The 27,694-nt window shown below is 38.3% G+C and overlaps 1 protein-coding gene across 4 annotated transcripts in view; it reads right to left on the bottom strand.

The window, feature by feature from the left end:
• The window catches only part of OSBPL6 (oxysterol binding protein like 6), a 209,065-nt gene that overhangs the window by 43,935 nt on the left and 137,436 nt on the right, over nucleotides 1–27,694 (bottom strand). For 3 of the 4 annotated variants that reach the window (XM_030802339.1, XM_030802340.1, XM_030802341.1), the window contains exons 5-13: nucleotides 25,985–26,107; nucleotides 22,458–22,511; nucleotides 21,309–21,422; nucleotides 21,022–21,192; nucleotides 17,642–17,774; nucleotides 14,960–15,063; nucleotides 14,285–14,377; nucleotides 9,644–9,718; nucleotides 4,644–4,809 (exon numbers count right to left, since the gene is read on the bottom strand). In XM_030802339.1, the coding sequence (XP_030658199.1) occupies nucleotides 4,644–4,809; nucleotides 9,644–9,718; nucleotides 14,285–14,377; nucleotides 14,960–15,063; nucleotides 17,642–17,774; nucleotides 21,022–21,192; nucleotides 21,309–21,422; nucleotides 22,458–22,511; nucleotides 25,985–26,107 (1,033 nt within the window). The remainder of the gene's footprint in view (nucleotides 1–4,643; nucleotides 4,810–9,643; nucleotides 9,719–14,284; nucleotides 14,378–14,959; nucleotides 15,064–17,641; nucleotides 17,775–21,021; nucleotides 21,193–21,308; nucleotides 21,423–22,457; nucleotides 22,512–25,984; nucleotides 26,108–27,694) is intronic. The other variant, XM_030802342.1, reaches the window with a different exon arrangement.

Raw genomic sequence — 27,694 nt, 5'->3', positions numbered from 1 at the left:
ACAATTTGACTTCCTCTTTTCCTAATTGAATACCCTTTATTTCTTTCTCTTGCCTGGTTGCTGTGGTCAGAACTTCCAACACTATGTTGAATAGGAGTGGTGACAGACGGCATCTGTGTCTTGTGCTGGTTTTCAAAGGGAATGCTTCCAGTTTTTGCCCATTCAGTATGATATTGGCTGTGAGTGTGTCATAAATAGATATTATTATTTTGAGATATGTTCCATCAATACGTAGTTTATTGAGAGTTTTTAGCATGAAGGGCTGTTGAATTTTGTCGAAGGCCTTTTCTGCATCTATTGAGATAATCATGTGGTTTTTGTCATTGATTCTGTTTATGTGATGGATTATGTTTATTGATTTGCGTACGTTGAACCAGCCTTGCATCCCAGGGATGAAGCTGACTTGATTGTGGTGGATAAGCTTTTTGATGTGCTACTGGATTCGGTTTGCCAGTATTTTATTGAGGATTTTTGCATTGATGTTCATCAGGGATATTGGTCTAAAATTCTCTTTTGTTGTTGTCTCTCTGCCAGGCTTTGGTATCAGGATGATGCTGGCCTCATAAAATGAGTTAGGGAGGATTCCCTCTTTTTCTATTGATTGGAATAGTTTCAGAAGGAATGGTACCAGCTCCTCTTTGTACATCTGGTAGAATTTGGCTATGAATCCATCTGGTACTGTACTTTTTTTGGTTGGTAGGCTATTAATTATTGCCTCAATTTCAGAGCCTGGTATTGGTCTATTCAGAGATTCAATTTCTTCCTGGTTTGTCTTGGGAGGGTGTATGTGTCCAGGAATTTATCAATTTCTTGTAGATTTTCTAGTTTATTTGCGTAGAAGTGTTTATAGTATTCTCTGAGGGCAGTTTGTATTTCTGTGGGTTGGGTGGTGATATCCCCTTTATCATTTTTTATTGCATCTATTTGATTCTTCTCTCTTTTCTAATTTATTAGTCTTGCTAGTGGTCTATCAATTTTGTTGATCTTTTCAAAAAACCAGCTCCTGGATTCATTAATTTTTTGAAGGGTTTTTCTGTGTCTCTATCTCTTTCAGTTCTGCACTGCTCTTAGTTATTTCGTGCCTTCTGCTAGTTTTTGAATTTGTTTGCTCTTGCTTCTCTAGTTCTTTTAATTGTGATGTTAGGGTGTTGGTTTTTAGATCTTCCTGCTTTCTCTTGTGGGCATTTAGTGCTATAAATTTCCCTCTACATACTGCTTTAAATGTGTCCCAGAGATTCTGGTAAGTTGTGTCTTTGTTCTCATTGGTTTCAAAGAACATCTTTATTTCTGCCTTCATTTCGTTAATTACCCAGTAGTCATTCAGAAGCAAGTTGTTCAGTTTCCATGTAGTTGTGTGGTTTTGAGTGAGTTTTTTAATCCTGAGTCCTAATTTGATTGCATTGTGGTCTGAGAGACAGTTTGTTGTGATTTCTGTTCTTTTACAGTTCGAGCTTCTCGGCTGCTTTGTTTACGTACTTGAGCCTCAGCAATGGTGGATGCCCCTCCCCCAGCCAGTCTGCCGCCTGGCAGTTCGATCTCAGACTGCTGTCCTTGCAGTGAGCAAGGCTGCATGGGCATGGGACCCACCAAGCCAGGCATGGGAGAGAATCTCCTTGTCTGCTGGTTGCTACGACCTTGGGAAAAGTGCAGTATTTGGGCAGGAGTGTCCCGTTTTTCCAGGTACAGTCTGTCATGGCTTCCCTAGGCTAGGAAATGGAAATCCCCTGACCCCTTGTGCTTCCTGGGAGACGTGACGCCCTGCCCTGCTTCGGCTCGCCCTCCGTGGGCTGCACCCACTGTCTAACCAGTCCCAATGAGATGAACCAGGTACCTCAGTTGGCAATGCAGAAATCACCCATCTTCTGCATTGATCACACTGGGAGCTGCAGATTGGAGCTGTTCCTATTCTGCCATCTTGGAATGGAGTGCCCATGTGAATTTTATTATTGTTTTTCCTATATCTTGGAAGAGTGCCATTAGCATTTTGATAGGAATTATATTGAATCTATATATTTCTTTAGGTAGTATGAACTTTTTTTAGCTGTTATTTTAGGTTTGGGGGTAATATGTGAAGGTTTGTTACATAGGCAAACATGTGTCACGGGGGTTGATTGTACAGATTATTTCATCACTCAGGTATTAAGCCCAGTACCCAATAATTATCTTCTCTGCTCCTCTCTCTCCTCCCACCCTCCACCCTCAAATAGGCTCCAGTGTTTGTTGTTCCCTTCTTTGTGTTCATAAGTTGTTATCATTTAGCCCCCACTTGTAGTGAGAATACGTGGCATTTGGTTTTCTGTTCCTGCGTCAGTTTGCTGAGGATAATAACCTCTAGCTCCATCCATGTTCCTGCAAAACACATGATCTTGTTCTTTTTTTATGGTTGCAAGTATGAACATTCTAACAACATAACTTTTTGATCCATGAGCATGGAATATCTTTCATTTATTTGTGTCCTCTTTAATTTCTCTCACCAATTTTTTTATAGTTCTCAGTGTACAGGTCTTTCAACTCCTTGGTTAAGTTTATTCCTAAGTATTTTATTTTATCATAAATAGGATTGATCTTGATTTCTTTTTTAGCTATGTTGTTATTCGTGTATAGAATAACAGGGTTTTGTATGTTCATTGTATATCCTGCAACTTTAATGAATTCATTCATTAGCTCTAACAGTTTCTTGGTGGCATCTTTGGGGTTTTCTACACGTAGGATCATGTCATCTGCAAATAGAGATCATTTTACTTCTTCCTTTCTGATTGGATACCTATTATTTCTTTTTGTTGTCTAATTGCTCTTGATAGTACTTCCAGTACCATGTTGAATAGAAGCAGGAGGAGTGGGCCACCTTGCCTTGTACCAGATCTTAGAGGAAAAGCTTTCCATTTCTCCCCACTAAGTGATGTTAGCTGTGTGTTTTTAATAAATGGCCTTGATTACAATATGTTGAGAAACTTTCCTTCTATAGCTAAACCTTAAGAGTTTTTTTTAATCAAGAAAGGGTATTGAACCTTGACAAATGCTTTTTCTGCAAATGATATGATTATGTGGGTTTTGTCTTTCAGTTGGTTAATGTGATGTATCATTCAACAGAAGCTTTAAAACTCTGTTGACACTTGGATTTCCTGGAAGCTTCAGAATTGCAACCAAATACACAAAGTTTTCCTGGGGCTGCCTTCCAAAGTACCATCTCCTCTTAGCAGCTGTGCCATGCTCATATATTCAACTCACACATTTGTGGTCACACTCTACCTTTTGCACCTCCTTCCCCAAAGTAGAAGTTACTGGCTATAAATCTATGCTGTTACATAAACAAATTAATATTGCTCTAGTCTAATATCATAATTAATATCCAGCTAAGAAATGCAATGAACATACACCAGGAGTAAAATGGCAGGTAAGAGAGAGCTGGTCTTACAGAAGAGTCTCAATTGAGAAATCTAAGGGGTTTAGCTGAATTGTTTTTAGAATCATGGAATTAATGAAATCTGACAGCACATTTTTGCTGATGGTTTGAGATTGCAAACGTTGGCTGCTTCAACATTTCCAGAGAGATCTTCAGTGTGCCCCCTTCTTTTCCACCAGGCTGTTGAGTCTCAGGGGGGCACCTGAGATGTTCTATTTAACATATTTGTGACGAAAAGCAATACAATGTTTATCTCTCTCTAGAAGATTTTAAAAGACAATGCCTGAGAAGATACTATCTTAAGAACAAACTTGAGTGGCTGAAAGTTCAATACTGTGGCAGTAAACGGAGCCTAGACTCTTCTTGTTAAACACTGACAGGACTGCTCAGTCCATCTACTCTCCACTATCCCGCTTATTTACCATACCTACTCTCTGTGGCTGATGATAACAATTTAATTTATACAATAAGCCTCACTGAAAATTTAATATAAAGAAGAGGCTCAAATGTGGGATCAATTTCCCCTCAAATCTGAGCTAGCCTATGGTGCTTTAAACAATAGAATACAATGGAAGTAGAATGCTGCACCAGTTCCAGAGCTGGCCTTGAAGAGGATGAGCAGCTTCCACTACCAGGCTCTTGGAACCCTAAACTGCCACGGAGAGGAAGGGGGCACAGTTGTGTGCAGCCTTCCAGCTGTGCTGCCAATGTGCTAGGCACAGGAGGGAAGCTACCTTGGGTCTTTCAGCCCAGCTCAGCCTGCAGCCGAATCCTAGTGACTGGGGCTAGTCAAAGACATGTGGCACAGAGGCTTCCCTGCTTAGCTGAGCCCTGCCTGAATTCCCGACCCACAAATTGTAAAGTCCAATAAATGAGTGGTATTTAATAAAAAAAGAAATAAACAGAATCTAAAGAGAACCAATAAATACATATTAAATGATAACTAAGAGACATTGAAAAAAATGTTGAGTAGCAGTATCTTGCCGGATTGTATACAACAGCTTTTTTATCCCCACCCCCATGGCACTTTTTCTTTAGTCAAAACTGTAAACCTGTGATGTGTGATTTTCCAACAGGCAAGCATCATGTCCTGTTGCATTTTTGTATATAGAACTTCAACCACTATATCAAACCATTTAATCTTTCTATCATTACCACAAAGACAAAGATAAAAGAACAAAGGATACTCTTTCATCAAAGAAGAGAGCTTCTTTAAAGGGCACGTTATTTTTGTTGTTACCTTTCTGTGCGATTAGACAAAATTCTTCTTGCAGCTTTGTATAATCTGTTGAACTTTCCAGAGGGTCAGTGAGGTGGCTAGGGGGAGTCTGAAATTCAATATCTGCACAAAGGTTGGGGTTGGAGGAATGCAAGCGAACTGGTGACATGGTAGCACTGAAAGGAACCTGAAAGGGGAAGATACAAATTATTAAAGAGCAACAGTGCATTGTTTCACATTCTCCTACACAGAAAAGACCTCTCCCATTCTTCAAAATAATAGATTCTTCTCTGATAACACACTTGGAGACTCTCAGTACTCATTTATTTTGCAGGCAGTTGGGGTGGGAAGAGGGAGTCTCATTTTCCATTGTTGATTTAGAACTGCCACAAACTCACCGATTTTTCACTGCTACAGAGAGAAATAACTATAGAATGACAGGAAGAAAAAACATAATCCCAGGCAAGCTTAAACTCTGAACTCATATTTGCACCTCAAAAATAACTGGCAGAAAAACAGCAGTCTGAACTGTGATGTAGCTGACCTTCTCTTACAGTCTGGACTATCTGAGCCTGGAGCAGGATCTTACTAAACCTGTGAAAATTCAAGAGATGCATATACTGGAAGATTCACTTACTCTAGCCATTAAATAAAAAACAAATCAGGCTTAACAGGAAATACAGTAATGGCTTAAAGAGACTCACACTTATTTTGGAAATTGACTTATTAAAATTTATATTAGTAAATGAAATATATATTATATAAATTACTGTGGTTTACCTTTGTATGTTACACACAACTCTATTACATATATGCACATGGCTCATGAACTGGCCAATACTGAGAAGCAGTAAGTAGAAAAAGTCATATTACTATAGATTTTTCCACATGGCTAGAGGTACTTCCTTGCCCAGGCTGGATATGGACTAGGCTCCTGATGGTTGGAGGCAAAGCACCTTTTCCTCCCCTTTAAGAAGGCTTTACCTGAACATTACAAATGTCAGCCAAACATTCCTGGAAAAGGAAAATACCAATTCTTCCTGCAAATCAGATCACAAACAACTTCTCCCTAATTCTTACTGCGAAGACGTGCATTCAATTGTCTTCAAGAACCAGACTCTTAGACTCCACCACAAGTTGAAATTTTGTGTAACTGATAGGATAATTCACACCCCCTAGCTAACAGGGAATGTGCTGTGGGAGGAAGGAATCATTACCTTCTGATGGATATGTATGCCAGGACCTGTTCTTTTTTAATTTTTTGGTTTTTGCTTTAAACTTCCTAACATTTTTGGTGAGAGAAAGGGGGAAGGAGAAGAGGGCACTTTTTCTCCGAGGATTTAGAGGACAGATGGAAGAGACGGAAAGAACCAAAATATCTGGCGTGAGCTGCAGGTTGAGGGCAGTTGAGACAGAGCGTCCTTCTGAGGCAGCACTGTCCTGGCAGGGATTTTTTTCTCTTAAAAGATATCCAGGACTTACTGGGGAAGAAAGTGAGCATGAAGCTTTCCCCCCAAATTCAGCTAAGCTAAGCATGTTAATATATGTTATTTGAAGCATTTGGTATCTGGAGTTATCAAAGGAACCCTACCTCATCTTCTTTGGAGAACTTGGCTACACTGGCCTGGGAGATGATTGTTAAACAGCTTGTTTATCGATATTATCAGGCTGAAAATTTCTGGCTATTCTAGATTTGAGACCCAGAAGTGGCCAATAAGCCATTTAAGAAAATGGAGTGCTGGGGTTCAATACTCTGCTGGAATCCTGTCCAGGTAACTTAATAATAACAAGGACTGAGGACCTTTTAGGATACCTACAAAGGAATGGTATTTATGTGGCAGAATGTCAGAAGATAGAGAAAGGAAGTTCTGACCCTAACTGTGGTGATGCTCAATCTAGAAAGAGCAGTCAGCCCATTGAGGGACACAGACTCCATGGAAAATTTGCTGGAGATTAGGATGTCATAGGGAGAGACTGTGAGTGGAAAAAATAGGTAGATCTGGGAGTTTTCAGAATTAATGATACAGTTTTCTGATATAAGGAACTAGAACAGCATTAAAAAAAATAAATGCGGGTCTTTGGTAATATGTTGAGAATCATGGAAAAGGATTTTATCTGCATTCAGGTGCCCTCAACATTCCAAGGACTCGCAAGCAGGTGAGGAATGGGGGCATGAGAGTTGCTGGGAAGCTTGTATAGGAGGCCATTATGCAGTGAAAATCCAGGGAGTCCAGGAAGGACCCAGACTTGTCCCTGAGATAAATTATTATTTCTCTATTAAATGTTGGGGTCAGATGCTGAGAATAAAAACATAAGTTACAAATTTATATTTTGAACATAATGGAAACTTAAATTGGCTATTAAAACAGTAAAAGTGGTTTTGCATATTACCCATAGGGAAAGAGACTTGAATGTTCCATTCAAATTGCAATCAGATGGTTCCCTGGGAAATTGAGAACTAATTTGCATATACTTCTGACTGAAAATCTTTATATATTGGTATACTTTCTTTTGTTAAAAAGAGGTATGTGAGTGGGCCATTTTAATTGAGGACTTCATGAAATGAAATTGAGAATACAAATTGGGATGTATTAATCTAACCCTAATTAAATATCTGTTCAGACTGGGGACTTATTTACTCAGCTTTTTATTCATCAATTTGGGTATTATGGGATTCAAAAACTAAGTGGTAACTGGTTTCTCTGTCAGTGATGGTTGGAGTGGGAGCTGCCTACAGCTCTCCATGTTTATACCTGAGAACCCTCAACACTCAATTTGGGCCTTTCTACCTTGTGCAGGAAACAAATCCAAGGCTTTCTTGAAGTCCTGTGAAAGGAGGGAAGCCTGATCCTAGAATATTCTGGTAGCAAGAACTGAAGTTTGGAATGGGGACATTAGGAGATGCTCTTAACTCCTGTCCATGAAGAAGTCAAAAGTGAAATGAGTTGACAATGGAGTTGCTGACAGTGAAATTCAGCAATGGTAGACATGAAAGTCTACACAGTAGGTCTAAGATAGATACTATGCTTACAGGACTCATCAAGCCAGTGGGAAAAGTCTCCTGCTGTTGCTATTCTGCACTATGTGTACAGGGATTCTTTGAGGGTACTGACTGCATTGGGATCCTCAGTGTTCTGCCATGGGGAAGAGCCAGTATATTTCTCTTTTTCCAGTCTCCTGTTCTGTTGGGTCTGGCTGCTGCTGTGAGTTGGCTATTCTGAATGCTAGTGCTAAGAGTCATCAAGAATAAATTTCTGAAACATCTGCTAGATGTTGCTGCATTTTGGTATGTAGACAAAGCTATAGATCCTGGAGTAGCCAGTCCCCCTAGTTATTCCTGAATACCTTATTAAATGTTGCCAGTAGCTTTCTTACTACATGCCGCTAAGTTTTTCTCGTAACTTCTATAGTCACAGCTACCCTGGGAGGTGGGCATTAATGATTTCTTCTTTTAAAGGCTTTTTCTCTTCTGCTCCCAATTTTAAAAATATAAACCCATTCTATTCAAATAGGTACTAATCTCAGTTTTATTATATTCACCGTATGTATCTGCAATTTAAAAAATGAACACAGAAGAGATAGAATCACTTCTCTGCATGCCATCTTAGATGTATATTGCTTAAGAAAACAGTGTTTTCATAAAATGATGGACTGTTCCTTTCCATACTAAGTTGTTGTTCTCTCTCTAATAACCATGTGTATTTCTTAATTTTATAAGTGGAAAATTACCTTTAATAATATTTAACTGATTATATGTGCATCTATTGTCAGAATCTGTTACCACATCAGTGTCACGGGATTTATACATCTGCATTTGAATACATGCATAAGATATACATGGATCATGAAAGCTATTTCGATAATTTGTTTGTTCAAATGTTTACAAAACTGTGAGTTTAAGAGTCAGTTCCCTAATAAATTCCAAGTCACTGGTTCATTTCATAATCAAAAGCAAATTTGTTTCTCAGTCTAAACACCCAGATATAAGGCAAAAGCCAATTACTAATCATAAAGTAGAAAGCCACCAATCCTCATACCAGCATCCACTCTCCTGTAATGTAGCCAAAACTTTCTCATACTTTTTCAGCAATTCTAGTCTTAAAATACATTCCACCCTTAGTGACAGCAAGACTGTTGTAAATTAAGGAAATATTATCTAATAGCCAAAAAACTAACATCTATGATTGCTATGAACTCAGTAATCTATATTTTAAGAAGTTCATAGGTGCTCATGATTAAACAAATATTATAATTGGCTTTTATCCAGCAAGGAGTTCTTGTGTTTTGATACTCTATTTTATGTTCTGTAGACAAGTCATTCACTATCCATTTGCCTTATCTACCTCGATATGTTCTCTACTCTCCTTATATCCATTCTATTTTCTCTTAGAAAAAAAAAGCTCTAGATACAGATTTAAATACCATAAAACTGTCTTTTTTTGTTATTTCCACACTACAGTTTCTAATTTTCATGTCAATATTCTTTTCAGAAAACAATTTTCCCTTGCTAAGTGTAACTTTGGTAGCCAATTTAGAGATGACAGCAAAATTCACCTTTTCTTACCCTCTCATTTCTTTATTCTCACATCCTTTTCAAATAGTCACACTGCTACAAAAAAAAGCACAATTTATGTCTGTAGTAACATGACTTTTCTTAGGAAAAGAGAAATCAGTTAGCAAAAGTTCCAATATCAGTATGGTAAAAAAGAAAAAGATATATAATTTAAGGAAAGCTCACATCATGGGGCACTGTACTCAATTTTGCAAATTTGACTTAAATTATGTCTTCATGTACAGTAAAAGAACTAGATTATATAATAGTTCTCCATTATAAAAAGGAATACCCGTGTTCAACTCCTGCCATGCAAAGACAGCCAGAGAACATGCGAAAGCTGTGCTGCCATGATTGGGCTACAGGTGATGCCATCACACACCAGTGGCACCATCAGGACAGGGGGGTCACCCTCGTACACAGGTTCTCATTCTTATTAAACTTCCACTTGAGATTGAAATCCACTCACTGTTGTAGCCACTGCTGCCGCTAGCCTCTGCCGGCGCCGAGTTGTGCTGAACTGGCCCTTCGCAGGTGGCCCTTCCTGACAGTGAATGGGAGAAGAGAAGAGGGGAGGAAACACAGGACGGGGGAGGAAAGGATGGAAGATGGGAGGGATGAAAGATAATCAGACAAGGAGAGGGAGAGTTTTTAACTGAAGTCGACTTTTCTTAAATCAGCATCGAAAAGAGCTCACAGGGGCATTCATACTATGAGAAATGTTCATCATTCTCATTACTCAAACACCTGAATTCTATTTGCTGACTATAACCCACACCCCAAAAGAGATGGAGTTATAAGCTGATGGACAGCCTGCAATTTTAAGGTAAAATAAATATGCATACTGTTTTATTCATATGATATCATGTTATATGAAGTCAAAAGGTATTCAATAAATGGTAGCAAGGAAAAAGTAAGTTCAGGAAAAACTGATTAAATAATGTGGGAAGGCTAAAATGAACAGGTTGTAATGAGAGCCTCCAAATGGCCAGACAGAATTTTTTTTTTTAATTTCTTACTGGAAGAAAAAAAGTTAAGTGAAGGGTATGAGGGTTCTTCAACTTCCTACTTAATCTCCTATTATATAGCTCACTATCTGGGACTCAACATCAGTAAGAGTGCTGGGATTTTCAAGTCTAAGAATTTTCCAAGGAAGATGCCAGACCCCATAAGATCAGAAAAGAAAACTTAAGTTCCTCAGTGGGTAAGGACAATGCCTATAAAAATCAACTAGGAAAACCTGAAAGCACAGTTTTCATTCAGTAATGTGCACCTATGCACAAACCGGTAGAAGAATCCTACAGCTTTCTTTCATTTTGTTTTCTTCCTCTTGGTGGATGGGATTAAGGGATGATGATATTTTCCTTCTAATCATTCAATTTTGCCTCCATCTGACAGACCCTGACACCTCAAGGTTGTGAGCAATATTTTTTTTTCTTTTTTGAGATAGGGTCTCACTCTGTTGCCTAGGCTGGAGTGCTGTGGCATGATCATGGCTCATCACAGCCTTGAACTCCTGGCCTCAAGTGACCCTCCCACCTTGGCTTCCTGACATGCTGGGATTACAGGCATGAGCCACCTTGCCCAGCCATGAGCAATAATTTCATTTCCAAATAATTAAGATATACTTTCTTAGAATCTCCTAACAGCCCAAATTGAAGAACCAGTAGGACTGCTTTAGTTTTTTTGGGATGTCAGAAAAATATTTAAAATTTTTCTACCTCTAAATCTTCAAAAAAGTTCCAAAATTACAATCTTATTTATTTTCCATCTTCATAAATCTTCTGCATACATATATGTATATGTTTGTCATACATACATACACACATAATCTGTTTTCCACAAAAAAAAATTTTCTAGACAAAATCCTTTCTACTTAATATAGTAAAACGGCGAAGAACTTATATTCACCCTTCAGTGTAATTTGAGCATCTATGAGATGCAGGACAGCTACACAGGAGCAACATAAGATCATCTGTCTGCTACTATGTACTTTCTACTATTCCTCATTCCCTTCAACATCCAGGGATCTAGTATTCAAATTATCAGCAACACAGGAGATCTAACAGCTCTTTCTTTCAAAATCATTTCCTTCTTGCCTTCCTCTTACTTCATTTAAAACACAGCCAAATTGTTACTGCATAATGGTACTGAGATTTTTATTCGAACCGGAAAGTTTGAAGTTTAGGAGGCAAGAAGAAATCCTTTTTTCTAAAAGGCAATCTCCACAGAACCCTCTTGGACAAATGCTGACTTCATGAGTTATACAATGTGGATTTCTGAGGCCAACTACCCAATAGTTTCCAGTAGAAACATGGCCATACCAGTCTAGAATTTAACCTTCTCACTTAAATCAATAGCACAATCTAACCTACACAAGAATAAGCAATCAAACATCCAGTATAACATGTTTTTCATTTTTACTTTCTTGCGGTCAATTTTTTTAATGATCTATTTTATAATTTTTTCAAAATGACAACTACTATGGAATACTGAATACAAAGTTCAGTAACACAACGTTGATAACAACAACAGCAGCAACAATACCACAACCACTACCACTGGACGGTCTGGGCACCTTCACAATGGCTGTTGTACTTAGTGATGAAGAAGAGAGGGGACAGAAAATGAGCTCTCACCGCTTGAGAGCCTCTCATATTGGCTGCAACATCAGCGAAAGCAGTTCAAGCGGTGAGATGATCATTGACTCAGAACAAATACTTGGACTCATTAGATAGAATTCTGATGATCAAAACATTTAAAACAGGAAGGGAAAAAGCTGGGTATGAGGTAGGAGAAAGTGGTGGGTATCTTTAATCCACTAGAGTAAAATTAGATGCTATGCCTCTCTCTAGGCAAAATACTGAGTAAAGATTTTCATGTCGTCATACTCATCCTAGATGAACTTATGATTCCCTAGCCAAGTGTGAATTTTGAAGAATCTTGGAGAAACTTCCCAGTAGTAGAGAATGAGTATCCTGAGGCTCCTGCAAGAACTGTTGGTTTGGGCAAGCAGAAAAGGTCCATGGATAGCACCAAGTTCTGCTGTGTTCCCCTTAAAATACCTTTTGTTTTAGTCCAGGTGGAAGTGGAGTTTCTCTGGGAATGATCAACACCTTACTGTCTATTTATTTCTTCTTGGAATTGGAGCTAAATCTCCCACTTCGAAAAGGCAGTTGTCTTTGAGTGTCTTTGAGGGAGAGATGATTTCAATTTCACTCAAAAATAACTAAACTAGAATTACAAAGGCCATTTTATTACCCTTAGCAAAATCACAACAAGGTGAAATGTCATAAATAAAAATTTAAAAACAAATGAACCACCCAAAGATGTGGCGGGAGTATGAATGAATATTTTCTAGCTTTTTGGACATTTTCTCCTGATGACTCAAAAAAATCTTCATAACTTTTCTATGTAAAACCACAGGCTGAGTGAGAGGCTAGGTGGTATACTCCCAGTTGCATTCTGTGTCCTTCAGAAAAAAAAAAAAAGAGTGATTTCGGGGTCTCCAGTGGAGCTCCTAGATGCAGCAAGGTAGCTGGAACATTGCACTACAACTCACTGAGAAACAGCCTGTCCAAGACAACAGCTCTGAACAAGAATGTGGTCAATAGCATACACTACAGACAAAAGATAAAAACAATATCTATTAACAAATGTATGTGTTCTTTCTTGTGATGCAGGCCTTCTTCAATTATTTTATTTAGAGGAATGATTCTTTTCCTTATAAAAATGATTCTTTTTCTTGGCTTTGATTCAGACACCATGCTTAAACAAACAAACAAAACTAGACACTCACAAGTTCAAAACCAATAAAACTGCCAAAAGCAATTTTGAGTAATTTTCTTGTGAAATCACTTGGCACATCTGTCCCCACAGTATTAATTTTATGAACAGAAGGGAAAACATACAGAAACGTACTGAGCAAAGGAACACAAAAAGTTGTGTTCATTGAATGTAGACGTTCTAAATAAAAAACCATGGGTATTAGTGCTTATGAAAATTTATTTTCAAATACATCAGATTAGCAAGCAAAGCAACAGTTTGTTATTTACACAGTCAGAATCGTAATATGAAGAATGTTATTAATGAAGCCAAATTAGAGAAGAATTATTTTGTTAATTATTCAGAAGGGAATGAAGAATTCTGAAAAGTACTTCTTTCAACCTTTGTATTAGAATATAAATTTATTTGTAGTATAATTTTAAAAAGCCAAATCATAAAGTCTAATCTTGATTGTACAGGACAAGGGCCATTTATAATATACATTTAGGATGATAATAATGGAGATTCTAGTTTAAAGATCTGAAAGTAATATGGTTTATGACATAATCTACCATATTTTGAATCACTGCAACACAATAATATAAAAGGATCTTACTTTAAAAATGTTACTCATTTCAAATACGTAATTTATTTCAAATAAATTTCAAGTACATTTATTACAAGCTATTAAGAATTTAGTTCAGATTTTAAGGTGATTGTTGAAAGCCAAATAATATCTATTTTTGTAGGATCATAGAATTTTAGAGTTGAAAGAGAATTCAGAGCTTATTAAATAAACTCTATCACTTTACCCAGGAGCAAACAAAAGCTCGGGAAATTTAACAGAAATGTACGAAATTATACTGTCAGAAAATCACAGTGATTAGACTAGAATCTGGGTTTGTTGATTTCTAATCTATTGAACCTCCTACACTTTTTCTTGACAGAAAACATTTGGACAAAGCTGACACATAAAAGCCCCTTTTAAAATCTAATATTTTTATATGAGTGTCCATTATAATGCACTAGATTTTTAATCTAGATTTTTAAGGTAACTTTTTGTTAAAATATATCTTAATGGTTCAAAGGCTATAATCGAGAATAAAAATGCCATTTTGAACACATATTGTATAATTTTAACCTTTCTTTTAAATCCTTCTCACTTATGCCAGAGTAAGAAAAATATAGAGATTTCCCACTATTTTAGATAATGTAACAGTTTGAAACGTGCTGGCTTTAAAGCAGTTAAGTTGCCCTTTCAATCTGACACCCATAAACTGATGTATAAAGACTAGTACTTTAAAAGTATGTAGAAACATGAATGAAGGAAAAGTAAAATCTGTACCTGCAGTTGTATTTTTGTATCTTTGCTGACACTTTTTGTTCTCCATCGTCTTGTGACCCGCTTGTCTTTCTTTGAAATATCTACACAGTTAGCCTACATTGCACAAATAGTTAAAAGCAACAAAGTATTATTAAGTTCACACAGATGATACAGGCATAGACAAGAGCACAGCAAGTTACTAAAGGATCATTGTTAGAGCCTATAAGCAAACCAGCCAGGAGAGAAAGGCATATCAGACACATAGTGGGCATTAAAAAGCAGAAACAAGAACTTAATTATAAAATATATTTTTCTGATAAACAACCTGAATACAGGATTAGAAATCTTTAGCTTTGTTTTCTATATGAAAAGATAGTAATAATTCTGAGAGAATCTAAAGCATATCTTCAAAGCTACCATTTCTAATAGGACACAAACATGGAAGAATAATTCAGATACTGAATGTATTTCTTCTGGTTAGTGTGTATTTAAATGTAAAATGTTTTAAAATAATCATCTTAATTAACACACTGACACTGAGATTCAAAAATATTAAAAATAACTCCAGAATATAAACGAATGTCTGTATTGTAGTTATTTATCTTTAAATGTTACCTTATATATTCATAGAACAACCCAATAAAGATTATAAATTAATATCCTAAGTCCTTCCACCACCAGCAGGAATATGTATACCTGCATGTCAGTAAAGTTAGGTGCTGACTGAGTTCTCTGAAGTATTTCCAAATTTTGCAGGAGTTTGCTAAGTTCCACAAGGTTTGACTGGCAATGTGCAAGATCTAATAAGAAATCAGAAATAAAAATATGTTAAAATTGGGTAGGGAGCGATTGTGATGGTAATAAAAGGTTCAATGCAAATTATGGCAAATATGAGTAGGCAGATCCATGTTTATATGATGAACATACTGGCAGGTGAAACAAAACAGACCCTTTTCTGGTGCAGAACCAAAAACCATTGATTATATTTCAAAGCTCACTCTTATAAGTTAACAGCTATTAGTGCGGAAACCATGAAACTCCCAGTCACATTGTGTGTGATCCCTTTTCTGCTCTGATAGCTTTTGCCACATGGGAAGCACACTCGAGTGAACTTCAGCAGTCCTGTGGTTTCATTGTTAGGAGCTTGTCTACCTGCTCCCCTAACATGCTTTAGAAGATGGTTATCTGGAATTTGGGTAGCGTTAAAATCAAGTTCAGAAAAATAGGATGGAATACAGAATCAGTTAAACATATTTTCTATAATTTAGCTCACTAACAATGTTGAAATGAATGACTTTAAAATTTCTTAGAGACATTATATTAAACAAATCAGATTTTCAAAGTGCATTCACTGGTCCAGCAATATCATCATCACCTGGACATCAACTCATTCTGTCTGAATTAACATTTAGAATGAAGAAATGACTTTCAGTTTTCTTTTAAATTTTTTGATGCATTTAGAACAAGAGAAATTTAAAAATCTATATAATAAAATATCACTCTTTAAAAAAACCCTGACCTTTAATATGTGAAATTAAACACAGTCAAGAATATTGGGCTGGGTGCAGTGGCTCATGCCTGTAATCCCAGCAGTTTGGGAGGCAGAGGTGGGAGGATCACCTGAGGTCAGGAGCTCAAGACCAGCCTGGCCAACATGGTGAAACCCAGTCTCTACAAAAATACAAAAAATTAGCCAGGCATGACGGTGGGTGCCTGTAATCCCAGCTACTCGGAAGGCTGAGGCAGAAGAATCTCTTGAACCAGGGAGGCGGAGGTTGCAGTGAGCCGAGATGGCGCCATTGCACTCCAGTCTATGCAATAGAGCGAGACTCTGTCTCAAAAAAAAAAAAAGAATATTGAGTTACTTTTCTTATTTTTGTGGTCAGTTGCTAAAAATTTCATTTTGAGCTTTCTATCCAGGAAATATTACACTCATACTCCCTAATAATTGTGATTATTCTATATAAATGGTGCTATATAAACATAGAAATCTGGAATTGGGGCTGAAAACCATCTAAATTATATCCACCCTTTTTCTAACAGAATGAAAACAGAACTTTGTGAATAATACAATTTAAGGCCTAGGACTCAAAACTAAGTGTAAGGAGACATCAATTTAGATTTTTCAGTTGTAGTTTCCTTATCTGTCAAATGGTGATAGTAGTATCTAGCTCTCCTACCTGCTTACTGAGATGGTAGATGAGAAAGTTCTATGAAAGCCAGAAATGGTCTCTAAGAAATACTTATTGTGCTATGTCTCATCACCCTGCTAGAGCCTTCACCTGGACCATGCTACATCATTCTTTGTCACTTCTATTATTTACAATAAGAAAGAGAGGAAATCATACTTTCACATAAAGTCTGGGATGTGAGTGTATCAGAAGGCTGATAAAAATGACAAAAAATGCTGCATACTTTGAGTCCACATGCTCCTAGAATAAGAAAAAATTCTTTTGGTTGGAGGACTAACATAGATTACCAAATTTTAATTTTTTTAAATGAGAACACAAAAAAGTGATCTGATATCTACTTATATTATAATTTTATAAGAAAAAATAATTTGAAAAAATAGGCCCAATATCATCTTAGGATCGTCTAAAAATAAACTAATTGAGCCTTATTAAACACTGTCTGCATTGCCCTTGTTTTTCTCAGTTTTGAAGGTCAAATGAAAACTGTCTCATAGAATGGAAATGGTCTGTAGATCAAGCTTGAACCATTGTGCTCTGGCTAATTACGAGGAAGGTGAAGGTAAGAAGAGATGAAGAGGCTCAGAGATGGCAGTATGAGGGAAGCAGGTATTGGTTCAGAATATTGAATCACTGATCCACAGTGGAGCACACTAACAGGTAACTGTGGATATAAGATGCAGCATTTTACAACTTTGCCATTTATTGCCGAGTTGTCAGGAAACATACACCTGCTCCGTGGGCAAGACACAGCAGCAGAGAAGGCAGCTGCGGAAGTGACCTAGTGAGGACGACAGAGCAGTGATTCTGGGGCCGTGGGCAGAGTAGGCTCCTCCTTGGGAGTTACTCCTCTGTGTGACTGCCCCAGGATCCAGGAGCTAAAGAAGCCAGAAGGAACTGGTGAAAAGACAAGGAGAGACGGCTGAAGTGGGTAGAAGTCAGGGGAAAGGCAAGAACCAGATTCAACTGCTGTGAGGGTGCAAGAGAACTGGCAGGTAAGGAGCCCGAGTCATGGCAGAGAGAAAGAGCTGGTGCATAAAAATAAGAACAAGGGGAAGAAAGAGCAAGGAAAGGTCAAGACGATCAAGGCAATCAGGGTAAAAGATGTAGCACTCATAATTCACCTCTTTAGGTTTTGTTTCTTGTTTGGTTTTGGCTTACTCTCAGGCCACACTGGGCAAGAACTAACCTTCTGCACACCTGTCCATCTCTTCCGAGTCCTGTAACCAGGCTGCCACCTTACTCTGGCCGGTCGTGCAGGTTGCAGGGAGGCTATTGCTGCATGGTAAAGGGGACTGCCATGGAAAGCTGTTTGGTTGCATCTATGGCAAACAAAGATGAATTGTATGGTTATGAAACAGTACATTTCAATGATTAAAAAAATACAAGTATCCTCAAAGCTGTAGTAACAAAGAGAGGAAGAAAATGCACACTCAAAACATGGAAGAAGCCTCTTGGCTAAATGTGGTTTGTGCCCAGTGAGGGCAACATTCCTAGACAACAGCCCCTCATTAAGCTGCCATCTCCATCATTCAATGAAGGACAACATTTAAGTGTGTTGTATCTCATAATCACAAGGACCTGCCACTCAAATTCCCAGTAATTTTTAATCGCTCAGTAAATTGTATTTGCAGTGTCCTTACTGCAGTACTCTTAACTCATGATTTAAGGTCTTTCCTTTCCAAAAGATTTCTGTACCCTTATGACCACTCGAGGTCTCCTCAACCACATGTGATCCCTAAATACATTATCCACCAGTAAGCAACTTTGCAATGCCTTGAATTCATATTGGAAATTATTTATAAAAAGGCAGTCTTGGCAAGTTATCATCTATAGCTTTCCATTAAAGTTATTATCTATAGACTTTTCATTAAAAAGATTTTATGTGAAATAAGTGAAAGTTGTATTAAGTAAATAGATACTAAGGTGACTGCAGGAAACAGTGAAAAAAGAAGAAACTTATTTCTTAAAAAATTGAAATAATTTTAAAACTTCATAATTGACTTTAATATCCAACTACAACTGAATTGTGTCTCTTCTAAATCATTACAAAGTGAATGATGCACATTCTTAGCAAACCCAGGCTTATTTATTACTCACAGAGGGCCACAAACTAATTAACATTCAGGAGTCTCATAATTTGATATGTAGAAGACAGGCAAAGTGATAAAAAGCTCTTTTCACTCTTTATTGCATTTTGATAAATGTAATGGAAATCTTTCACCGAGCAGATCTTAGAGGTATGTCATTAACCAGACCAATAAATCTGTTTTGAAAACCAGTGCTGAAGAGCTTTCTTATTTCAAGGCAAACAGTGAGGAGGATTTGATTTTAGTCTTCCATTCTCAGATATCACCCAAGTTATTTAACAAATAAGGGATGAAAATAATATATTTTCATCAATAAATTTAATAAATATTTTAATAATTTAATAAATAAGAGATAAAGTATTTTCATCAATACTCTGTGCCCATGATGTAGGCAGAAGCTGGATGAACCAAAGAATTAAAAATTCATATTTTTTAAAGATCTATTTGGAATACATTTCTCATTTAACAAGGACTAAATCTAGGATTCAGTCTGCCCTCTGGTGAGAACACAGGAGGCCAGAGAAACTCGGCACTATCTTGGGCATCTGTAAGTTCCCAACCTTCCTGACGCCCTGACCAGATGGTTTGTCCCCTTTTTTATTTCAGAACTGGTTGGTATTAGGGTTAATCCAACACCCTATTCCTAGAAAAAAGATAATTAAGTAGTCCTTGCAAGGCTGCAACCAGAATGGAATAATGTGAGGTTTAAGGCCAGGTGTGGTGGCTCACGCCTGTAATCCCAGCACTTTGGGAGGCCGAGGTGGGCAGATCACTTGAGGTCAGGAGTTTGAGACCAGCATGGCCAACATGGCGAAACCCTGTCTCTACTAAAAATGAGCTGGGTGTGGTGGTAGGCACCTGTAATCCCAGCTTACTCGGAAGGCTGAGGCAGGAGAATCAATTGAACTCAGGAGGAGGAGGTTGAGGAGGTTGCAGTGAGCCAAAACCACACCACTGCACTCCAGCCTGGGTGACAGAGACTTTGTCTCAGAAATAAATAAATAAGTAAATAAATAAGTAATGTAAGGTTTGAGATAATTTTAATATCGTTAATAGGATCTATCAAAAATTGCGATTAAAATAACAAAAACTGAATATAGTAATGTTTCATTTAATCTGATTTGGTTAGTATTGCAGTTACTCTATGAGGTTTTTCAATGGTTTGCAAAGGAAACTTGGATGTATGTATGACATACATTCCTGTGTAAGCAAACAAAGAAAAGCAGAATCTTCACTGGAACGTTCTTGAACACAATGTACTGTGGCAGCCAGCTTCCTCACCCTCTCTGCCCTCAATTTCCGGTGCCAAATGTGAAGGTGAGCACCCCTGCGCAGTGCAGTGGGGCTCGGTTTCAGGAAACTTAATTATTGAATCAAAGGCAGAAACAGCTGTTTCCCTGCCTGTTGACTTAACCTTGATTTTTTTTAACAAACAACATCTCTTGCTTTTCGTCAACACAGAAGTGAACTCTCATTTCAGCCCAGAGAACAAGGTCAGCCTCCCTTAGTCTGGTACCTGGTAAAAATGGAAAGGGCACTGACTTTGGAAACAGATGTGGGCTTGGATCCTGGTTCAGCTGTTTAATGGCTATGTCACTTCTGGACAAATTTTTTACTGTCTCTGAACTTTGGTTATTCGAAAGATTAGAGATGAATGAGTGCCAAATGCTTAACACAGTGCCTGATCACTTAAATAGGCTACTACTTATATTATTGTCACATTCTTGAGCTCACATGTAATTACTTCATGAAGAAATGCGATAGCCTCTCATGTATACATTATAGGTCAAGACACAAAAGCAAGTTTCATTTTCAAGGCTGAGGTTTTCTTATTACCATCCAGGAAGGCACCTGATTTCTGAATGTTGATTAAATAAATGTTTACGTACTTCCTAGTATTCCTACAAAGCCACATAAAGTTAGAAGATAGTCCGTTCATAAAAGAAAAATAACTTCTAATTCTCTTGGTGATCCACATTTCTGCCTAATTTATACTTGCAATTAACTTTCATGCCAAATGTCACTGTTGTCTTCTGAGTGTTAGTTTACAAAGCAAACCTCCTCTTTCTGGTTTTCCCAAGTGAGACTCAGTTATGCATTTGCATAATTTTCTTTTCTATTTTATTTTTTTTTTTTGAGATGCAGTCTTGCTCTATTGCCCAGGCTGTTCAGTAGTGGCACAATCTTGGCTCACTGCAATCTCTGCCTCCCAGGTTCAAGCAATTTTCTTGCCTCAGCCTCCCGAGTAGCTGGGATTACAGCTATGCACCATCACATTTGACGAATTTTTGTGTTTTTAGTAGAGATGGGGTTTTCACCATGTTGCCCAGGCTGGTCTCGAACTCCTGGCCATCAGGTGATCCACCCGCCTTGGCCTCCCAAAGTGCTGGGATTATAGGCGTGAGCCACTGTGCCTGGCCAAAATTTGCATAATTTTCGAAGCAATTTTCAGGCTGGTTTTTATAGAACAAAGTCATACCTTTCCATCCATTACAGAAACATTAGCAGCTGGTGAGGATTCAGCTGTGGACGTTGAAGGAAATATGTGAAAACTAGCATCTCTTGGTGATCTCACAATTTCATTCTGACGATACAACCGATGATGTCGCAGTTTGGAGACCCATGCATCAAACCAGTCCTGGGATTTCACCTAAAACAATGAACAAGAGGACAGAGTAGTTGTAAAATCACTCTCCTGCCTACCACTGGTGTAGGCAAGTGGTTTCCCCTGATAATGGTAGAGAAACTGTTGAAAAGTGATTTCACCTTCAAATGATAGATGTGCTCTTCTGTGTCAAGGTCTATTCTTCGAGCTTTCTTTTTAATTGACATGACTGAGAGTCCGACATCTATGCTCCCATGGACCTTTCCTTTTTGAATCTGAAATCAAAAGACTAGTTAATAGGCTGAAAGGATATATGATTTGATGTTTCTGTACTGGATTTAAGTGAATTCAACGTAACCTTTAACTTATCTACGGGAAGTGGAATACTACATGTACCTCATTAACAAACAGAAAATAGTTAAGGTTCTATGGATTAGGTTCTAGGATAGTTGATGTTGCAGTGACTTCACGTCACTTTTTATAAATAAGACTATTCATCTTATTCCAGTTTTGGCATAGAATGTAATACTAATTCTTCATAATTCTAGATTGCACAGCTTATATTCTCCCAAAAGGACATCTTTAGTGGTCCTAAAATAACTGCGGTCAATCTTTGACGTATAACCCAGAACATCCCTGAGTAATCAGCTGGCAGACAGCTGCTGGGGCAGAACGGGGCAGCTGGGACCAGAAAGCAGGGAGCAGCCGGCTTTTCCTTCTGGCTGCTCCTCTGATCAAGGACATGGCTGATTCAATGGCAGGGATGGGGACAAAACTGAAACCTGAGCCTTCTGTTACTTTCCTTACACCACAATGATGAAGGAAAGAATTTTCCAGTGTTACATGCAAACTACTCCTTTGTATACTAAATAAAAACAATTTGAAATAATTTTTGTGAATTGGGATCTCCAAGATAAAAAGATGTATGATGTAGAAATAAAATTTGTAAGATAGTTTTTAAAAGGACATTGACAAGAACAAAGCAGCACACATAAAGCAGAGTTTACCGGGAGATGGAGGAAAAAAGCCCATTTGCGTTTTCTCTCCAAGTGACGGAAGGTGATTTTACTCATGAGTCACTTTTAAGGTTTAAGCTTCTGTTTTTAATAACACACATCAAAATAGTTAAATCTTCATGCACTAGGTTGACACACTTTAGAACATGGAGGCTTGGGAGCTTGTGAAATCTTACAGGCCCAGACATACACAAAGCCGGTAACTATGGCACAAGGCTTGTACAATTACAGTGTTTACTCACTTCAAGCAGAATTCGAAATCAATCTTTGAAACATGTCCTGTGTGCTACTTACATCGAGTGGTGCCTTTGAATACTTTAACATTCCATTATCCAGGACAAAAAAACGCTGCAAGAACCAAACACCCCCAGTTACTGTCTGTATTTTGAATTGTATAAAACATTGACAAATGTGGGTCTAACATTGCTTGGAATTTATTAATCCATATGTTTGATCATTTTAATGTATCTGGATTCAGTGCATTTGGCCACAGTCACATTAAATGGTAAGGAGATAAGAGCTCTAGTTCCATACCGTTAACCTACCAAGATTCTTTTATACATAATCCAATGGAGATGGAGTCTTTTCACCATGATTTTTCTTAACAGGGAAGGAATCTGAGGACCTGAAACTACAATCCTCTGAATGAACCACATTGGGATGTTTTTCAAAGTGAGAAATGACCACAGTGACTCTGTAAGGAGCTCTATACAGGTCTACAGGGAATTTTTCACCGTGAACATAAACTCCTGAATTTTCCCTGGATACCATAAGACAATTCCTGAAAATGTTCATGTCCATTACAGAAGCCAGTGGACTGAATCTATGAATAATGAATTATCCGGAAAATTTAAGTGGGCTTAGCAATATGCTTGCATCTCTACTTAGCAAATGTTTGCATTCTATCATTAATCAGAGAGGTTGAAAATTATTTCTGAACTACATTAAGGGTAAAAAAAGAGAGAGGTTTTTGGCAATTTTTGTCTCCTCCAAGATAATCCTAGTCCAGTCTGAATGGATTTGCCCATTTTTGCTCTACAAACACTCAGGAACTCTCAGCTGTTGATTTTTCTTCCATGGGCAATTCACAAGACAACAAACAGCTCCCAGGGCCCGGTCAAAGAATGGGTCCTGTGCCCTCTAGTTCTACAGATGCAAGAAATCTTTCTGTTCCTGGAAAATTACTCTGCTGGCAAGTTTTTATGTGATTTGGGACCTCTTAGCTGCTGAGATGGCAGGCAGGCAGGCCTCGGGACCGCCTTCTGTGAGTGCAGTGTGGCCTTCTGTGAGTTCTGCACAGAGAACACCTATGAGTTCTGCACAGGACTCACAGAAGGCCACTGTAAACCCTTTGCTACAGGTTCTGCGGGACAACAAGTAAGCACTGGAAAAAAGAGTCTCTACGGTTGAAAAACACTTGATTAAAATCAGTTGCCCTTAACTTGGTCAATCAAATGGGCTGACATCTGAATAAACACATGGTGGTTGTAGAGATCAGAAGAAAAGACAACAATGCAAAGCAGGCCCTCCTGTTCCTGTTATTTATGTAGCAAAATGTTCACAGGCACGGTCTAGAAAGTTGCTGCTAAACCACAGCCAGTTTCGCTGAAACATGGACTGAAAGTACTAAATTAAAGTTAGCAATTCATACAAAATTGGTTTATTTGACCATTTTTTCTTGTGTTTCCATTTCTGTCTATCAAAGAATTTCAGCAGAGATCACCTATAGCATATCATAAGGAAAGAGATTAGCAAGGCCATCAATTTGGGGAAACACAAAGAATGAAAGGCAACAGTGACTGTAGGAAGGAGGATGGCCAGTTGGCGAAAATCTCAGGGAGAACAACAGTGAGGACAGGTCCTTGGCACTACGATAATATTATGGGTTCAGGAAAGATCGTTTCTGACAAGGAAGAAGGCACTTTCAGAGACAGGGGACAGGGGCAACATTTCTCATGTGTTCATTTTTAAGTCTTTCCCTTAAAACACAGAAAATGTTTCCTCAAGGAAGTTAACGTACATAACCTCCCTGCATTGAGCCAATGGGCAGCCACCACTGGCCATTTGGGCCAATAAACGTATCTGTCCTGAGATGAAATCCACGTGCAGATGTGCCAAATACATAGATTTATTCTTCCACTGATTTCAAAGAGGATACTGGGTGGCCCACTAAAGAGTTTAAACTGACATGGTGGCTCACGCCTGTAATCCCAGCACTTCGGGAGGCCGAGGCGGGCAGATCACGAGGTCAGGAGTTTGAGACCAGCCTGGTCAATATGGTGAAACCCAATCTCTACTAAAAATAAAAATTAAAAAAATTTAAAAAAAAATTAGCCAAGCATGGTGGCGTGCGCCTGTAGTCCCAGCTACTGGGGAGGGAGGCTGAGGCAGAAGAATCGCTTGAACCCGAGAGGTGGAGGTTGCAATGAGCCGTGATTGTGCCACTGCACTCCAGCCTGGGTGACAGAGTGAGACTCTGTCTCAAAAAAAAAAAAAAAATAATAATAATAGTTTAAACTGAAAATGTACGGCAACTTTCTCCTCCTTAGTATGACAGAATCCTTGCTATTTGGGTAATGGTAAAATGCAGTAAAAAATATTTTCTCCATAAATAAAACTGAGAGATAGGACAAGGATGTTGGGAGGAAGGAGAGGAATAAACTATAGCCTTTAAAGAGCAGTAAACAAACTTCCGGGATCAGTGACCTCCAACTTTAGTTTGTACTGGTAATAATAATTCTAGGAATTTATCCCAAAGAACTAAATAGAAGTTCATGTGTAAGGATGTTCATCACATCACAATAGTAAAAAATAAGGCATGTCTTACATATCCAGCAACAGGGCATTAGTTCGATAGCAGTGAGAGATATAATATAGATCCATCCAAAGTGATACATGCATGCATTTAAAATACCTCATATTTCAAAGACTATTTAATGAGAACTTATCTATACTAATTTAAGTGAAAAAAGCAAATCAGGCCGGCTGCGGTGGCTCATGCTTGTAATCCCAGCACTTTGGGAGGCCGAGGCGGGCGGAACACAAGGTCAGGAGATCGAGACCACAGTGGAACCCCGTCTCTACTAAAAATATAAAAAAATTAGCCGGGCGTGGTGGCGGGCGCCTGTAGTCCCAGCTACTCGGAGAGGCTGAGGCAGGAGAATGGCGTGAACCCGGGAGGAAGAGCTTGTAGTGAGCCGAGATCGCACCACTGCACTCCAGCCTGGGTGACAGAGCAAGACTCCGTCTCAAAAAAAAAAAAAAAAAAGCAAATCAGACAACAATATATACCAACTGGATTTTAAATATCATGTATTTTTTTCCCTCCATATGTATATTACAGATCTCAGTCTCTGTTAACTATAATAGACTACAACCCATGTGGTTAGAATAAGGCCTTAAAAGTTAGTTTCACAGCCGGGTGTGGTGGCTCACACCTGTAATCCCAGGACTTTGGGAGGCTGAGGTGGGTGGATCACTTGGGGCTGTGAGTTCAAGACCAGCCTGGCTAACAGGGCAAAAATCTGTCTCTACTAAAAATACAAAAATTAGTCAGGCATGGTGGCATACACCTGTAGTCCTAGCTACTCAGGAGGCTGAGGTGCAAGAATCGCTTGAACCTGTGAGGCGGAAGCTGCAGTGAGCTGAGATCATGCCACTGCACTCCAGCTTGGGTAACAGAGTGAGACTCCGTCTCAAAAAAAAGAAAAAAGCTAGTTTTACACATACAGCCATATTCTTAGTTTCCCACCTCATGATAGCAAATAAGATCTTCTTTATTTAAGAAGACGATCTGAACCTGAATATGATAAAAATGTTACCTTGTGCCAGCCTTTTAAAGGCCATTTTCTTTTCTTCAGCATAAAGCCCTCATGTTTGTCTGGTTTCTGGACATTGGTTTGGCCTATTTTCAGCCCTTCTATAATTTCCCAGCTGTCAGCTTCCTGAGAGAAAAGAAGAAAAACAAATCACATGTTTCTCAGTGCCTGATGACACACTTAAAGCAGATTCTTAAGTAGAAGTTGCTTTTGAAGCAGTACTAGGCCCACCAGAAAGAAGGATGAACAACATTCCGGAGCAAATTCTAACATCAAACACAGCTATGCACTTTTAAATGAAGTTAAAAAGAGTTTCCCAGGTAGACCTAGAGGTAAGTGGGGTCCATCAGAGGCTCAGTGGAGACACCTTGTCTGTTTGGGGTAGGTTGGAAATTCGATTGCCTGTACTCAGAATGTTTAAAATGCATTTTTCCAGACAGTGAATCCCTGGGCACAGAGGCACTTTAAAGTTTCAAAATAAGACTACTTTGATGACAAATGTTCAATTAGTGTGTGGATCTGGCTTTCTGTGTAGAAATGGAAAGGCTGCTGTTGTCTCAAGTGGCTCAGAACCTGCTATTAACAGGGAATAACAGCGCTGTGGTCACGGCTGCTCTCGGGGAGGTTTGCATGCATTCCAAAGTGCACATAAGACACCTGCTCACCAAAGACACACCAAAGAACTTCATGCTTTCAAAGATACACATGCCCTTGGGAGCTTCTGGGTTGCATTTCTTAGTAGTGAATTGTAATTCAACAAGTTAGCACTGTTTATGAATAATGTTTAGAATAATAGGAGAAACTAGTAGGCTCTTATAAAAAGTCTAATGCCTGTGGCTTTTGACTCATACAGAAAGTTAGATGACCACTATATTCCAGCAAATAATCTCCATCTATGTGTAAATATATTCATTAGAGCTCTCTCTCTGTTCTTAGAGAGATATCCACTGTATTTAGTGGCACTTCTATTTTCAGTAGCCCCATCCATGGATAATATCTCTAGAAGAATAATATTTTTATTTCTGGCTAGATTTATTTGGAAGTTGGTGTTCACCTTTGATTTACTGTGTGTGTACATGTGGATGATGAAGAATATTCTGTATGACTTGTGAAAGTGGAAACATTTAATAAGTACAATCTTTGCAAGTTTTCTTCTGACTAAACTCATTGTAGTAATGGCTATTAACTATTAATTTCTTTTTTCCAATTTTTTGTTTTTTTATTTCAATGGATTTTGGGGGAACAGGTGGTGTTTGGTTACATGAATAAGTTCTTTAGTGGTGATTTCTGAGATTTTGGTGCACCCATCACCCAAGCAGTGTACAATGTACCCACTGTGTAGTGTTTTATCCCTCGCCACCCCCCACCCTTTCCCCAGAGTCCCCAAAGTCCAATGTATCATTCTTATGTATGGCTACTAATTTCTACCACGGTGTTTTTTTTCTTCTTTGGGGGTTCGACTCCTGAAGGGGGGAAAAAAGAGATAAGATAGAAAGGCAAACAGTTAAAATGTATTTCTTAAACATAGATGTGACAGCTTGGAGCAAATAATTTTATTCAGTCTGATGCAATATTACTAAGTCCAGTAAAAGAAATAGAAAAGAATCCTACTATAGCTCTCACAATTAAATAGGCTGTCAAATTGACAGAGGCAAAAGATAAAACCAGAGCAGACAATGTTCCCCCTGTTTGAATTATAAATGCTGTGGATAA

The sequence above is a fragment of the Nomascus leucogenys genome, chromosome 22a (assembly GCF_006542625.1).
Source record: "Nomascus leucogenys isolate Asia chromosome 22a, Asia_NLE_v1, whole genome shotgun sequence".
NCBI classification, from domain to species: Eukaryota; Metazoa; Chordata; class Mammalia; order Primates; family Hylobatidae; genus Nomascus; species Nomascus leucogenys.
The sequence above is the reverse complement of the archived record's forward strand: the minus strand, read 5'-3'. Positions and strand labels throughout refer to the sequence as shown.